The sequence below is a fragment of the Prionailurus viverrinus genome, chromosome A3 (genome assembly GCF_022837055.1).
Source record: "Prionailurus viverrinus isolate Anna chromosome A3, UM_Priviv_1.0, whole genome shotgun sequence".
NCBI classification, from domain to species: Eukaryota; Metazoa; Chordata; class Mammalia; order Carnivora; family Felidae; genus Prionailurus; species Prionailurus viverrinus.
Window position 1 is genome coordinate 108,948,933 of NC_062563.1, and position 13,185 is coordinate 108,962,117.

At 37.2% G+C, this 13,185-nt stretch overlaps 1 protein-coding gene across 3 annotated transcripts in view; it reads left to right on the forward strand.

Moving 5' to 3' along the window:
- Nucleotides 1-13,185, forward strand: part of MAP4K3 (mitogen-activated protein kinase kinase kinase kinase 3) — a 204,989-nt gene that overhangs the window by 107,400 nt on the left and 84,404 nt on the right. For all 3 annotated transcript variants that reach the window (XM_047851984.1, XM_047851986.1, XM_047851987.1), the window contains one exon: nucleotides 10,817-10,881. In XM_047851984.1, coding sequence (XP_047707940.1) covers nucleotides 10,817-10,881 — 65 coding nt within the window. The remainder of the gene's footprint in view (nucleotides 1-10,816; nucleotides 10,882-13,185) is intronic.

Consider the following 13,185-nt stretch of genomic DNA (forward strand, 5'->3'; position numbering starts at 1 on the left):
AGTAAGGTTCTACGTTCTTTCTGTAATATTGTGTTCATAGATCACATGACTTTTGACTTAGCCCTTTTGCTTCCTTGCCAAAAGAGCTGACCAAATAAACTTCTACCCCCACTCCCTCAGGTCCCTCCCATTGCCCCCCAAAAATCCTAACACTAAACTGGACATTTGACTGTGTTACTTAGGCAAGAGACTTCCCACACAGGTTAGGCAGCAAAACATTTGTTCTTGTTACCCCCAAAAGGTGAATTACTTATGAGTTTGTATCCAGTTTTGTTTATAAATCTTGGCTTTGGCTTGCAGCAAAATAGTGCAACTCTTTAGTAACGTGTCCATTAACCTTCACTTTTAGACATGGTACAGGAGAGAGCCAGTTAGATTGTGCTTAACAAAAATTGTATTTACTTTAAAATTTTAGGAAATGTGTATTCTGACTATATGTTGAATGTCTTTTCTTTTTGAATTTTATTTATTTATTTTGAGAGAGAGTGTGGGGGGTGGGGGCGGTCAGAGAGAGAGAATCCCAAGCAGGGTCCATGCTGTCCGTGCAGAGACCCAGGGCTCTATCTCAGAAACAGTGAGATAATGGCCTGAGCCCAAATCAAGAGTTGGACGCTTAACTGACTGAGCCACCCAGGCGCCCCTTGAATATCTTTTGTAAAGTAAACTTTTTGTTGGAGCATAAAATACATAGAGCAAGTGCACAAATTTATGTTTTGTGTATAGCTAGATGAAATTTTTAAAGGGGTTCTTTGAATCCAAATATAAGAATACAAAGAGCAAACTTGCCCCAAAACCAAAGTAAAACAGACAACATTAGAGTCATTTTTTTCAGTAGAGCTACCTGTGTTAGTGGAATTGTATGATCTAATGTAAGAAATACTGGTTTAAGTAGACGATTTTATTCTGTAGCTGGCATAGCTGATGAAAGTGATAGAAAAGCAAATGTAGTATAACATAGAACAGCAATTAACCTTCTCTTTCTCTACCTCTTTTTTTCTATAGAGGTTTTTCCCTTCTTCCCTAATTAAAGTCCAGACTCAGTCAAATTTGGAGTGTGAAATACTAATGATTAGACTTGCAGGATGTTAGAGCTGGAAGGGACTAAGAGATCTTGTCACTAGTCCCACTCTTTTTACTGATGAGAAAGTGGGGTGCTGGATCAATGACTTCGTTAGGTCATCCAACTACTCATTGTTGGTGGTGGACTTAAACCAGATACCAGGTATGTACAGGTACCTGGTTGGCTATCTTTTTGGTATTCTATAGTACTCAGCCTAGGAAGGCCAGATTTAGTCTTAAAGGGAACATGGTTTCTTGGATTTCTTCTCATTATTGAATGATTTTACAAAAGGCAGGGAGCTTATTTTTTAAAACTTGATACAAACCCCCTAAAATGCATACTGTTCTTAGCAACTTTCTTCCTTGTATTTTATTGCCATTATAGCCTATTACAACAAATTTAGACCAAAATAATGAGGAAATTGAGCTAATGTGGTTTTACCATTAATAAATTTCCCCTTCAGGGAATCAGCCTTATCCTATGAATTTACTGAATAGATGACCAGCACGTAATTAAGTTCAGAAGCCTGTTTTATAACAGGGTAGCCATCCTCATTTCCTGAAGAAATACAGAAACAGAGCTGCTAAAAAACAGAGTATCTTATGTTATTCTTAATAGGACATTCTCTGTTCCTCTCTTCAATATCATTAAAAGCCTATGTTTATTAAGTACTTAAGTACATATACTGTACAATGAGAACTGGATGGACAAAACTTCTCTCTGAAGTTTAAAAAAGTAAATAGTCCTGATTTGGTGTAGATTTTTATTTGTATATTTGTGTGTGTTCCTAAAACAACAGAGTTAAGTAATCATAGACCTATTCTTTAATCCTAGTAGAGCTTAACTATTGCTTCTTTTAAGTAAATAATGACTCTTTAGGTTCCTTCTAAGCATTCCTAGCCCAGCATATCCTTTCATAATATATTTAAAAAATTGAGATACTTCTCTCCAGTTTGAACTCTTAAAGTTGAGGTTGAAAAACAGCAAATGCTCCTCAAAAAATAAGCCAATAGATTAGATCCATGCAGTAAAACATACTAATTTGGATCAGAGATTTTAAACCTTTGAAATCAAGAATACTAGTTTCAATAAGCATAATTTATCACATAATAATAACATATTTGTAAATCACCACCATTAACAGTTTTTACATTTCTTTGGATGTATAGAGTGCTGTATTGGGTTCTAGATATGTAAAGACAGATAAAACATAATCCTTGCCTTTAAGGAGTTTATAATCTAATAGAAGAAATACTCATGAGCAAATAATTGCAACATAGTATGCTAGGTACAATAATAATTTCCACATAAGACGCAAAGTGTAAAGACGGTAGAAAATCTGATTTTGTCAGAGTAAGGGAATCAGAGAAAGCTATGTGAATGATATGATTCCTAAATGTTGGGTGTTAAAGTGTTAGTAGGCATTTACTGTAGCATCTAATGTGTGGAGAAAATTACAACTTCTGGCAAAGGAAATGCATGTGTGAAAATACCATGAACTACTCAGGAGGCAACTAATAGTTTCCTACTAGAGCTTAAAGGGTAAGTCTGTAGTTGCAGTAGGTAAGGCCATGGAGATTTGGCAAAGAAAGGCATCTTTTATCCCTTAATTAGGACCTGTAGGTATTGAGCATACTTGTTAAAGGTTTGAACACAGAGTACAGAGTAGTGTATCTGTGGCGGATGGACCTGGTGTGTGGGGGATTGAGACAGTGAGGATGTTCGTTTTATTACAGTGTGAATGTTGTAACCCAGGAAAGAGATGTTTGTCCCTTGAGTTATATCGAAACTGGAAGAAATTTTTTTGTAGAGCTAGAGGTGGGACTGGGGAGGGAACTTAATAACTGGAAATGCTTTTTTGAATGCTCACACTATGGAAATAAAGATTATCGTTAAGTTCATTTCAATTTGTACCTAGCTACCCTCTTTTTTTAAAAAAGGAAACTTTTAATTTTGGAATGTATTAGATTTACATAAAAGTTGCAAAGATAGTACGAAGAGTTCTGTCAGTATTCCCTATTGCTAACATCTTACATAATCATGGTACATTCGTCAAAACTAAGAAATCAACATTGGTACCATACTATTAGCCAAACTAAGGTACTTCCTATTAATTTCACCAGTTTTCCACTAATGTTCCTATTTTGTTTTTAGTTTTCTAGTTATACTGATACAAACATTTGTTTCCTTCAAGTGCAACCAGAGTCGTAGTAACAGCAGTTACTTCACATGCTGGCTAGGGTAGTTAGCAGTGTCCCGGCCTCTACTAGATGCCAGCAACACCTTCCCAGTTAGGACAACCCGAAATGTCTTTGATAAGCCAAATATGCCTTTGGGGACAAAATCACCCCCGTTGAGAACCACTGCTTTAGGAAGAAAATTTGGTGGAACTCTCTTATGAGATGCCTCCTTATACCAGAATTGCTAGGGTGTTTTCTAGGAACATTAGTTCTGAGGGATGCTAGTACGTGATTTGAAAACAAGGGGTCTATGGAAAAAATAATTTGGGGAAGTAGTGAACTAAACAAAATTAAAGAAGTTTTCTTTCTTTTTCCTCTTCCCTCTCTCCTCTGCTTTTTTTAAAATCCCATTCTTCCTCCTACCCTTTCTCCACTTCCTAACTTCCTCCATCCCCATTCTTCCTTTCTTCCGTCTCCTCCTTCTCCTCTCTCCACCTGTTCCTCCTTCCCTTCTCCCAGCTACCCCTGCCTCACTGCATGATTTCTCAGAGCCTTTAACATATCCGTGGCATTGTTAATTTCCAAGAGAAGACTATATAGTATGTGACATTCCTAAAACTGGTTTAAGTGCACATTGATTTTTTTTTTTTTTTTATGGTAAGCATACTTCACATAGGATTGCTGTCTGCTTACCCATTCTTTGGAAATTAGTAGGTTGAACTGGGGGTTGTTAGGTATAACTATAGAGAAATAGGTCAGCTTGTATCCCCGAATACAGAACTACCCCTCATTGTTAAAGGGGAAGTAGATAGATGAATTACCTATAACTTTTTAGAATGCAGTAAATTTTGTCTGTTTGAAAATGCACCAAAATATTTTAAATTCAGTTCACATTAAATAAAGTTATCCTATATTAAAACAACTAGCAGTTATTAAACTTTTTATTTTTCACATTGAAAGTTATGATTAGGCGTTGAATTATTTTGGTGAATATACTGGAGTAGTTATTGTGAAATGTTTTCTTCAGCAGGATAACCCACAGTTAAGTACAGGGATCAGCAGACTGCAGTATCGGGGCATGGCCAGCTGTCCCATCCCAGGGAGAATGATTTGGTATGCCAGTTTCTAGCAGTGGATTCTTGGTGATCTTGCTCACATTTTCTTTTACTTTTTAAATTATGTTATATTTGGGCAAAATATATAAATCCACAATGTTTAATCAGTTTTAAGTCAGTGATGTGTTACAAAGTGTGGGAAGATTGGGGTGCCTTGGGTGGCTGGTCAGTGAAGCACCCGTCTTCGGCTCAGGTCATGATCTGGCAGTTTGTGAGTTCAAGCCCTGCTTTGGGCTCTGTGCTGACAGCTCAGAGCTTGGAGCCTGCTTCAGATTCTGGGTCTCTCTCTCTCTCTCTCTCTCTCTCTCTCTCTCTCTCTCTGTTCCTTCCCAGCTCCCGTTCTGTACCTCCCTTCCGTTTCCGTCTCCCTCTCTCTCTCTCAAAAATAAAGATTAAAAAAATTTTTTTTTTAAAGTATGTTTTAGAAATTGTAAGATTTTTAGCTCAGTGAAATAATTAGAATGTTAATTCCTATATGCTCTAGTAAACATTGAACTAGAAGATTAAAATTTCCCTCCCTTTACTTATTTTTCTATTCCTTATAGAAAGAGAACTTTACAGAATAAGAGAAAAGAATTACAAGAAAATTTATAGTGATACCTTGAGTATTTACCTTGGTGGTTAATTGTTTCAATTCAGATATCTAGGGACAAAGATTTTAGTATTTATTGGCCTGCATGAAATGGGCCAAGTGAGTCAAGTCCTTTTTTATTAGGCAGATGGCTTGGTAAATGACCAAAAAAGTAGATGCAGATTTGTCTTCTCAAGAAGGGCATTCATGGAACAGATGGAAGTACTTTTTCTAAAAGATTCTGAATATTCAACCTTTCTGATAATACCAGACTTAACTAAATATATTTTAGACATCTTAAAAAGTAAAGTATATATATATAGTATATATAGTTTTTAAATCATTATTTATTTTCCTTTGTAAGTTTGGAAAGTAATTTTACGTAGAATGACTAGAAAATTGTTTTAAGCAGGATTGGGAAGGGGGATAGACCAGCGTCAAATAGAGGGTGGTGTAATACTGAAATATGTAAAAAAGTGGAGAACTAATTTCTTTTGTCCCTTTTCTCTACCGAGGAGAATTGTTTTCCAATTGGAAAGGGTAGGAAAATCATTATGAAGAAGGGATTGAAGCAGGAGATAGATGAGGAGATAATTGTAGAGCAGCTAGATACTTTAAATGAATCTGAGCTTTGAGACTTATATAAAAATTATATCTTATTACAGTGAAAAGTTATCAGATGGGATTGTTATCCACTATCAGTGAGTGTCTTTTGACAGAAGAGGTACCAAAAGATTAGTGGTCAGCAATGACCAATTTGCAAAGGAAAGGAAAAAGAAATTTCTGGAAAATTGTTAACCTTGATGTCCACCATCAGCCCCAGCAAACCTCAAGAATAAATTATTAATCAGATAATTAGTGAACATTCATAAGAAAGAAGTGGTGATTATTGTGACTTTAGTAAGAAGTCAAGTCATCAGTCCCATCTCTCTCTTTTTTAAATGTTTATTTTGAGAGAGTATGAGCAGGGGAGGGGCAGAGAGGGAGGACAGAGGATCTGAAGCAGGTTCCAAGCTGACAGCACAGAGCCCAATGCGGGTCTCAGACTCACAAACCAAGAGATCACAACCTGAGCTGAAGTCTGATGCTTAACCAACTGAGCCACCCAGGTGCCCCTCTTTTTTTTTCCCCTTAAAAAAGAAAATGCCAATTATATGTGTTTATATTGTCACTGAGTTCCAGGAGCAACTTAAGGTGACTTACAAAAATAGACTACAAGTTCGGGGCGCCTGGGTGGCGCAGTCGGTTAAGCGTCCGACTTCAGCCAGGTCACGATCTCGCGGTCCGTGAGTTCGAGCCCCGTGTCAGGCTCTGGGCTGATGGCTCGGAGCCTGGAGCCTGTTTCCAATTCTGTGTCTCCCTCTCTCTCTGTCCCTCCCCTGTTCATGCTCTGCCTCTCTCTGTCCCAAAAATAAAAGTAAAAAACATTGAAAAAAAAATAAAAAAAAAAAATAGACTACAAGATGAATTATAACAAAAGGAATAGAAAATAGCTTACATTTATTGGGCTTATATTCTGGGCCCTTTTCTAAGCAATTTACATGTTACTTTATTCTGAGCCGACCCAGAACAACCATTCACCCAGTTTTTGTAAGATATGTAAGAACCCCTGCTACTTGTCCTGTAAATGCTTGTGTCAGGTATTTTACATGAAAGATTAATTTAGGACAGATGTGAAAATATTTTAGAGCAGTGGTTCCCAAACATTTTGCTATTAGAACCCCTTTTATTTTACACTCTGAAAACTTATTGAGTACCACAAGGAGCTTTTGTTTATGTGAGATTTAACAAATAAGGACAAAGTCCTATGCATAGTTTTAATGAACCAGATAAACAAATGTGAAGCTGGAGAATCATCTGACTCCTTTTTAACATAAAAAAGATCCAGAGGTTTTAGTTAACTTCAAACTGAAAATCAGAGGTTTTAGAGCAGTTGCTAAGAACCTGAAGATAGCCTTTAGCCCAGTTAATAGAAATATAAGTGTTCAAATAAAGGAGATAATTGTTGATTCTCAAGGGTAATTAGACTTCTCCCTGTGTTGCAATCACCAGCCATAAATGCCTTCATCCTTTTGGATAAGACATCCATCTGCCAGCCCCGGGCATGTATTCTGAGAGTTAGTAAAACCAGACCACTGGGCAGCTAGCTCATACTTTACCATCCACTGTCATGCCTCAGTTTCATTGGTCTGTGGACCACCTGTGAATTTTAGATACTAGAGTGACTTCAGATTTCTTCTTCCGGTCCTCACTATGTCAGCTTTGCCTCTAAAATCATGGTATTTTTTTCACTGTGTACTGATGTTCATGCTCGGATCCTTGTGTTCCCGTTACATGCTGCATGGTGCATCGTACTCAACCACGTCCACTCTCCTTGTAGGTCTGGTTAATCTCTCACCACTACCATGTGTGATATATGTCTGATAACAACTCCACTTTTTTAATGTTTATTTATTTTAGAGACAGAGAGACAGAGCATGGGTGGGGTCAGGGCAGAGAGAGGGGGAGACAGAATCTGAAATAGGCTCCAGGCTCTGAGCTGTCAGCACAGAGCCCAACACAGGGCTGAAACCCATGAACCATGAGATTGTGACCTGAGCCGAAGTCAGACACTCAACCAGCTGAGCCACCCAGGCGCCCTGGCAACTCCACTTTTTATGCAACACTTAGAATAGTACTTGATTCTGGATGCTACATTTTAAAAGACATTGACAAAGTAGAGACCATCCAGATGAAGGTAACTGAACTGAGGAGTTTATAAACCAAGCATTGTTTTACAGTGTCACCCCACGTATTCTAGCTTCCTTTCCTGCCATTGTCTCTTCAGGTAGTCTGCCTTTGATTCACATTAAATTACCCATAGTCTTTCAAGTGTGGCATCTTCTTTCAAATTTTCATTCTCTGAGCAGGCCCCTTCCCTGTCTCTCGGTGTTGAATTCCTACTTTAACTTCAAGACACAACAAATGATATCTCCTCCCTAAAATTTCCCTTGACTTTCCTAGATATTCTTACCTCTGGGTTCTCACAGAATGTTATTCATGCCTGGATTGTGTACTTAATCAAATTACAGTCTAATCCAGGGATCAGCACACCTTTTCTGTAAAGAACCATATGGTAAATATTTTAGGCTTTGTCTGTTTCTCTGTCACAGCTACTCAATTACGCTATTTTAGTACAAAAGTAGCCATAAGTGAGTGTCACTGTGTTTCAATCAAACTTTATATGGACACTAAAATTTGAACTTTGTATAATTGTCATGTGTCAAGAAAAATTCTTCTTTTGATTTTTGCCCCCAACCATTTAAAAATATAAAAACCGAAGCAGGAAAGAGTATCCAATGGAAAAAAGAGAGTCTCTTCAGCAAATGTACTCGAAGAACTGGACAGCGACATGCTGAAGAATAAAACTAGACCACTTTCTTACCCGTAACACAAAAATTAATTCAAAATGGATGAAAGACCTAAATGTGAGACAAGAAACCATCAAAATCCTACAGGAGAAAACAGGCAGCAACCTCTTTGACTTTGGCCATAGCAACTTCTTACTTGACATGTCTCCAGAGGCAACGGAAATAAAAGCAAAAATGAACTATTGGGACCTCATCGAGATAAAAAGCTTCTGTACAGCATAGGAAACAGTCAACAAAACTAAAAGGCAACCAAAAGAATGGGAGAAGATATTTGAAAATGACATATCATATAAAGGGTTAGTACCAAAATCTATAAAGAACTTAGCAAACTCAACACCCAAAAAACCAAATGATCCAATGAAGAAATGGGCAAAAGACAGGAATTGACACTTTTCCAAAGAGGACATCCAAGCGGCTAACAGATACCTGAAAAGATGCTCAACATCACTCATCAGCAGGGAAATACAAATCAAAATCACAATGAGATACCACCTTACAGTTGTCAGAATGGATAACATTAACAACTCAGGCAACATCAGATGTTGGCAAGGATGAGGAGAAAGGGAAACCCTTTTGCACTGTTGGTGGAAATGCAAACTGATGCAGCCATTCTGGAAAACAGTGTGGAGGTTCCTCAAAAAATTAAAAGTAGAACTACCCTACGACCCAGCATTGCACCAATAGGTATTTATCCAAAGGCTACAAAAATGCCTATTTGAAGGAGCACATGCACCCCAATGTTTATGGCAGTGCTGTCAACAGTAGCCAAAGTATGCAAAGAGGCCAAATGTCCATTGGCTGATGAATGGATAAAGAAGATGTGTGTGTGTGTATACACACACACACACACACACACACACGAATATTACTTGGCCATCAAAAAATGAAATCTTGCCATTTGCAACAGCATGGATGGAAGTAGAGTGTATTATGCTAAGCGAAATAAGTCATGGGAAGACAAATAACATGATTTTACTCATGTGGAATTTGAGAAACTTAACAGATGAACATAGGGGAAGAGGAGGAAAAATAAAATAAAAACGGAGAGGGAGGCAAACCATAGGAGACTCTTAAATACAGAGAACAAACTGAGGGTTGCTGGAGGAGAGGTGGGTGGGGGATGGGTTAAATGGGTGATGGGCATTAAGGAGGGCATATGTTGGGATGAGTACTGGGTGTCTGTCATATGTAAGAGATGAATCACTGGTTTCTACTCCTGAAGCTAAGACTGCGCTGTATGTTAACTAACTTGAATTTAAATTAAAACACGCACATATAGGGGCGCCTGGGTGGCGCAGTCCGTTAAGCGTCCGACTTCAGCCAGGTCACGATCTCGCAGTCCGTGAGTTCGAGCCCCGCGTCAGGCTCTGGGCTGATGGCTCAGAGCCTGGAGCCTGTTTCCGATTCTGTGTCTCCCTCTCTTTCTGCCCCTCCCCCATTCATGCTCTGTCTCTCTCTGTCCCAAAAATAAATAAATGTTGAAAAAAATTTTTTTAAAACACGCACATATATATACACACATATATTCATATACATACATATAGATGTGTGTGTGTATACACATAAACCGTTCTTAGTTCCTGAGCTGTAAAAATCAGACAGTAGGCTAGATTCGGCCCACTGGCCAGAGTTGCTGACTCTTGATCTAATCAATTTGTTTATTTTTTTCAGTCACTCTTGTATTCATTCATTTATGAAATATTCATTTGCTGGCTCTTCTAAGCACTGTGAATGCAGTGGGGAGAGAGACAGACATGTTAAGGTAGAATCTTCTGTGTTCAACTGAGCTTGCTGGGTTCAGAGACTTTCTATTCCATCTCTGCCCCCTGAGAATAGTATATTTCCTGGTACATTTTGAGATGAAGTTGTGAATGATTGAACAAGGAATAAGCTATCAAATCTTTGCTAATTATTTCTCTTGTGACTGTGATTATGACATCTTAATTGAGTGTGAGAGGGAAATGCTATATAAAGACAGGTAAGTGATAAATTTTAACAGATTGTTTTGGAAAGACCTTTGTTTACTAGATGTGATGGTAAAATTTGCATTTTGTCTGTTTTGTTGATGATAGCACTATTAATGTGATATGCTTTGAGATGTATTGCCATTCTGTGATGAATCTTCTACATAGTTTTTGGTCTGAGCATTTTAACTAACATTTAACTTCTATAATACTGTCTTGGAGTAGGTAGGTAAACTGGGAGGGGGAGGGAAAGTTTTTAACTAGAGGGAATTTTGTTTGGATGTGTCTGACATTTTTATATCCTACAAATGGTCTATTTTAAGGATTAAAACCTTGGATTGAGTTATAACAACACATTATATTAATTCTTTTACTCATAGAGATTAACTAGCTTTTTTTCTTAGCACGTTGAATTTATGTGGTTTTTCAAGGTTATAGCATACAACCTTAAAGTACTTGTTACCTCAGATCATTTTCATCATGAAAATGTGATACATGTTTATATTCTCTTTATAGGCGAGATAAACTTTGGATATGCATGGAGTTTTGTGGAGGTGGTTCTTTACAGGATATTTATCATGGTAAGACAAAAGTTATGTTTTATAGAGATTAAGTAGAGTTTCTTAAAATATAGTTATTAAAGCATTAATGTTTTCAGGAGAGAAAACTAATGTTTTATTATTATTATTTAGATATATAAAAGAATGTAAGATATATATGGATGAAAGGAGCATTTGCTTTATAAGTTACAAAATTATAGGCAGTTGAATTCGTTGCTATTTCTAAAGAAGGCATATTATATATAGTTTCAGGGGGCCTGGGTGGTTCAGTTGGTTAAGTATCCAACTCTGGATTTCAGCTCAGGCCATGATCTCATAGTTCGTGGAATCGAGCCCTGCATGGGGCTCTGCACTGACAGTGTGGAGCCTGCTTGGAATGCTCTCTCTCCCTTGCTCAGCCACTCCCCTGCTCATGCTATCTCTCTCTCTCTCTCTCTCTCAAAATAAATAAACAAAATTTCAAACTCAAGCTTGTAAATAACATGTAAAAAAGGCCTTGATGGTTAACGCTAAGCCAAAAGAATATCTAGTTAATACACGCGTGGTATTAATACAGAGATCATTGATTTGCTCTTGTGTATTCAAGAAGCATCAATTAAATTGTTTACTTTTTAAAAATACTAGATTCTGGGGTATTACAAATTATTAAAACTTTTTGGGGTGCCTTCGTGGCTCAGTTGGTTAAGCGTCCGACTTCAGCTCAGGTCATGATCTCACTGTTGGTGAGTTCGAGCCCCACGTCAGGCTTTGTGCTAACAGCTCAGAGCCTGGAGCCTCCTTTGGATTCTGTGTCTCCCTCTCTCTCTCTGCACCTCCCTCATTCGCATTCTGTCTCTGTCTCTCAGAAATAAATAAACATTAATAAAAATGTTTAAAAATTATTAAAACTTTTTTATTGAGATTTCAGTGGAGTATGTAAGAAAGACTTGTAAAGTAAAATAACAGCGTTTACTGTCTTTTCTTTCTCTCCCTGTCCTGTTCTGTTTCTGTTAATGGGTTATTGTCACAAGCTGCAGAGTTTATTCTTTTACTAGAGATGTGCTTTTTAAAGATTAATGTAAAGTAATGTCTTAATAAGTCAGATGTCAATTTTATGAGAAAATATTTTGGAAAAGGTTGCATTTTTCTTTATATGGGATTTTGGCTCAGATTTTCCCGTTAGGGCCTCTTAAGTAATTTTGAAGGCTGATTGTAATAAAACAGATGTTAACAGACTGTTTGGGTAGGAATTTTACTGTCTCCATCTCACTTCGCTTTACTGTATCTTCTTGGTATACATTTTACTTTTACCATAAAGATTGACATAATAGTATTTTAAAGTACTGCTAACTACAGTTGGAATAGGAAAAAGGAAATGATAGATTTTCTGGAATTGTTTTTGAAGGCTTAATGAGGAAAATGGGTTTTCAATTGATGCATAAACTTTGGGTAGAAAGAAGAGGTACAAGTACATTCTAGGAGGTGAAACAGCAGTACGGTGATGTGAAGGTGTGACAAGTAACATCACTCTTATTGATGTGGGGGGTGTATTTGGGGGATGGGGTCAGATACAGAGAGACTTGAAAGCCAGATGGAAGAACATGAGAACATTTCTGCTTTATGAAAAGTTCTTTCTTTTCTGAGTATATTTTGTATTAAGTACAACTGTTCTTTATATGTGAGAAACTTTTTTATTAATGACATTTTGATTTCAAAGATTCAGTGAAAAGTGAGACGTATGTGGTATTATTTTGCATTGTAGAACACACAGTATGTCTGGAAGCTTGTGATTTCTTCCAAAGTCAAAAGGCTATTTCCCTTTTTGTTGTCTTAATTTGGACTAATTTGTCTACTATTTTTTCTCATACTTACTCATTTAATTTCCTTCATCCTAAAGTTCTGTACTAGGTCTTCTAGTGGTTGAACTCTCAGTGTTTGACCCTCACCCTTCACTTGTCGTGTAAGAGGCATAGACAGATATTTGCTGTCAGCATTGTCTTCTAGCTTTTATAGTTTTTCTGTAGTATCTTCTTCTCTCACTATACATTGATCCTTTTCAGGCAACCTTTTTCTAATTGGTTTTAAGATTTTTTTTCTCTTAATTTATGGTGTTTTTAGTATCTAAATACGGATTTACATTGTCTTTTTTTGCTTAGGTCTTAAAGTGCTTACCTCAGAGGATTTCACTTATTCATCAAGCGTGGACAATTACCAGTAATCCTGTCTTCAAAAATCTTTTCTACCTCAGTCTCTCTGATCTCTCCTTTAAAATTTCAATTAGATATACATTAAATCTTCTCTGTGTCTCTTAAACTCAACCTTGTATTTTGCACTGTTTAATCCTTC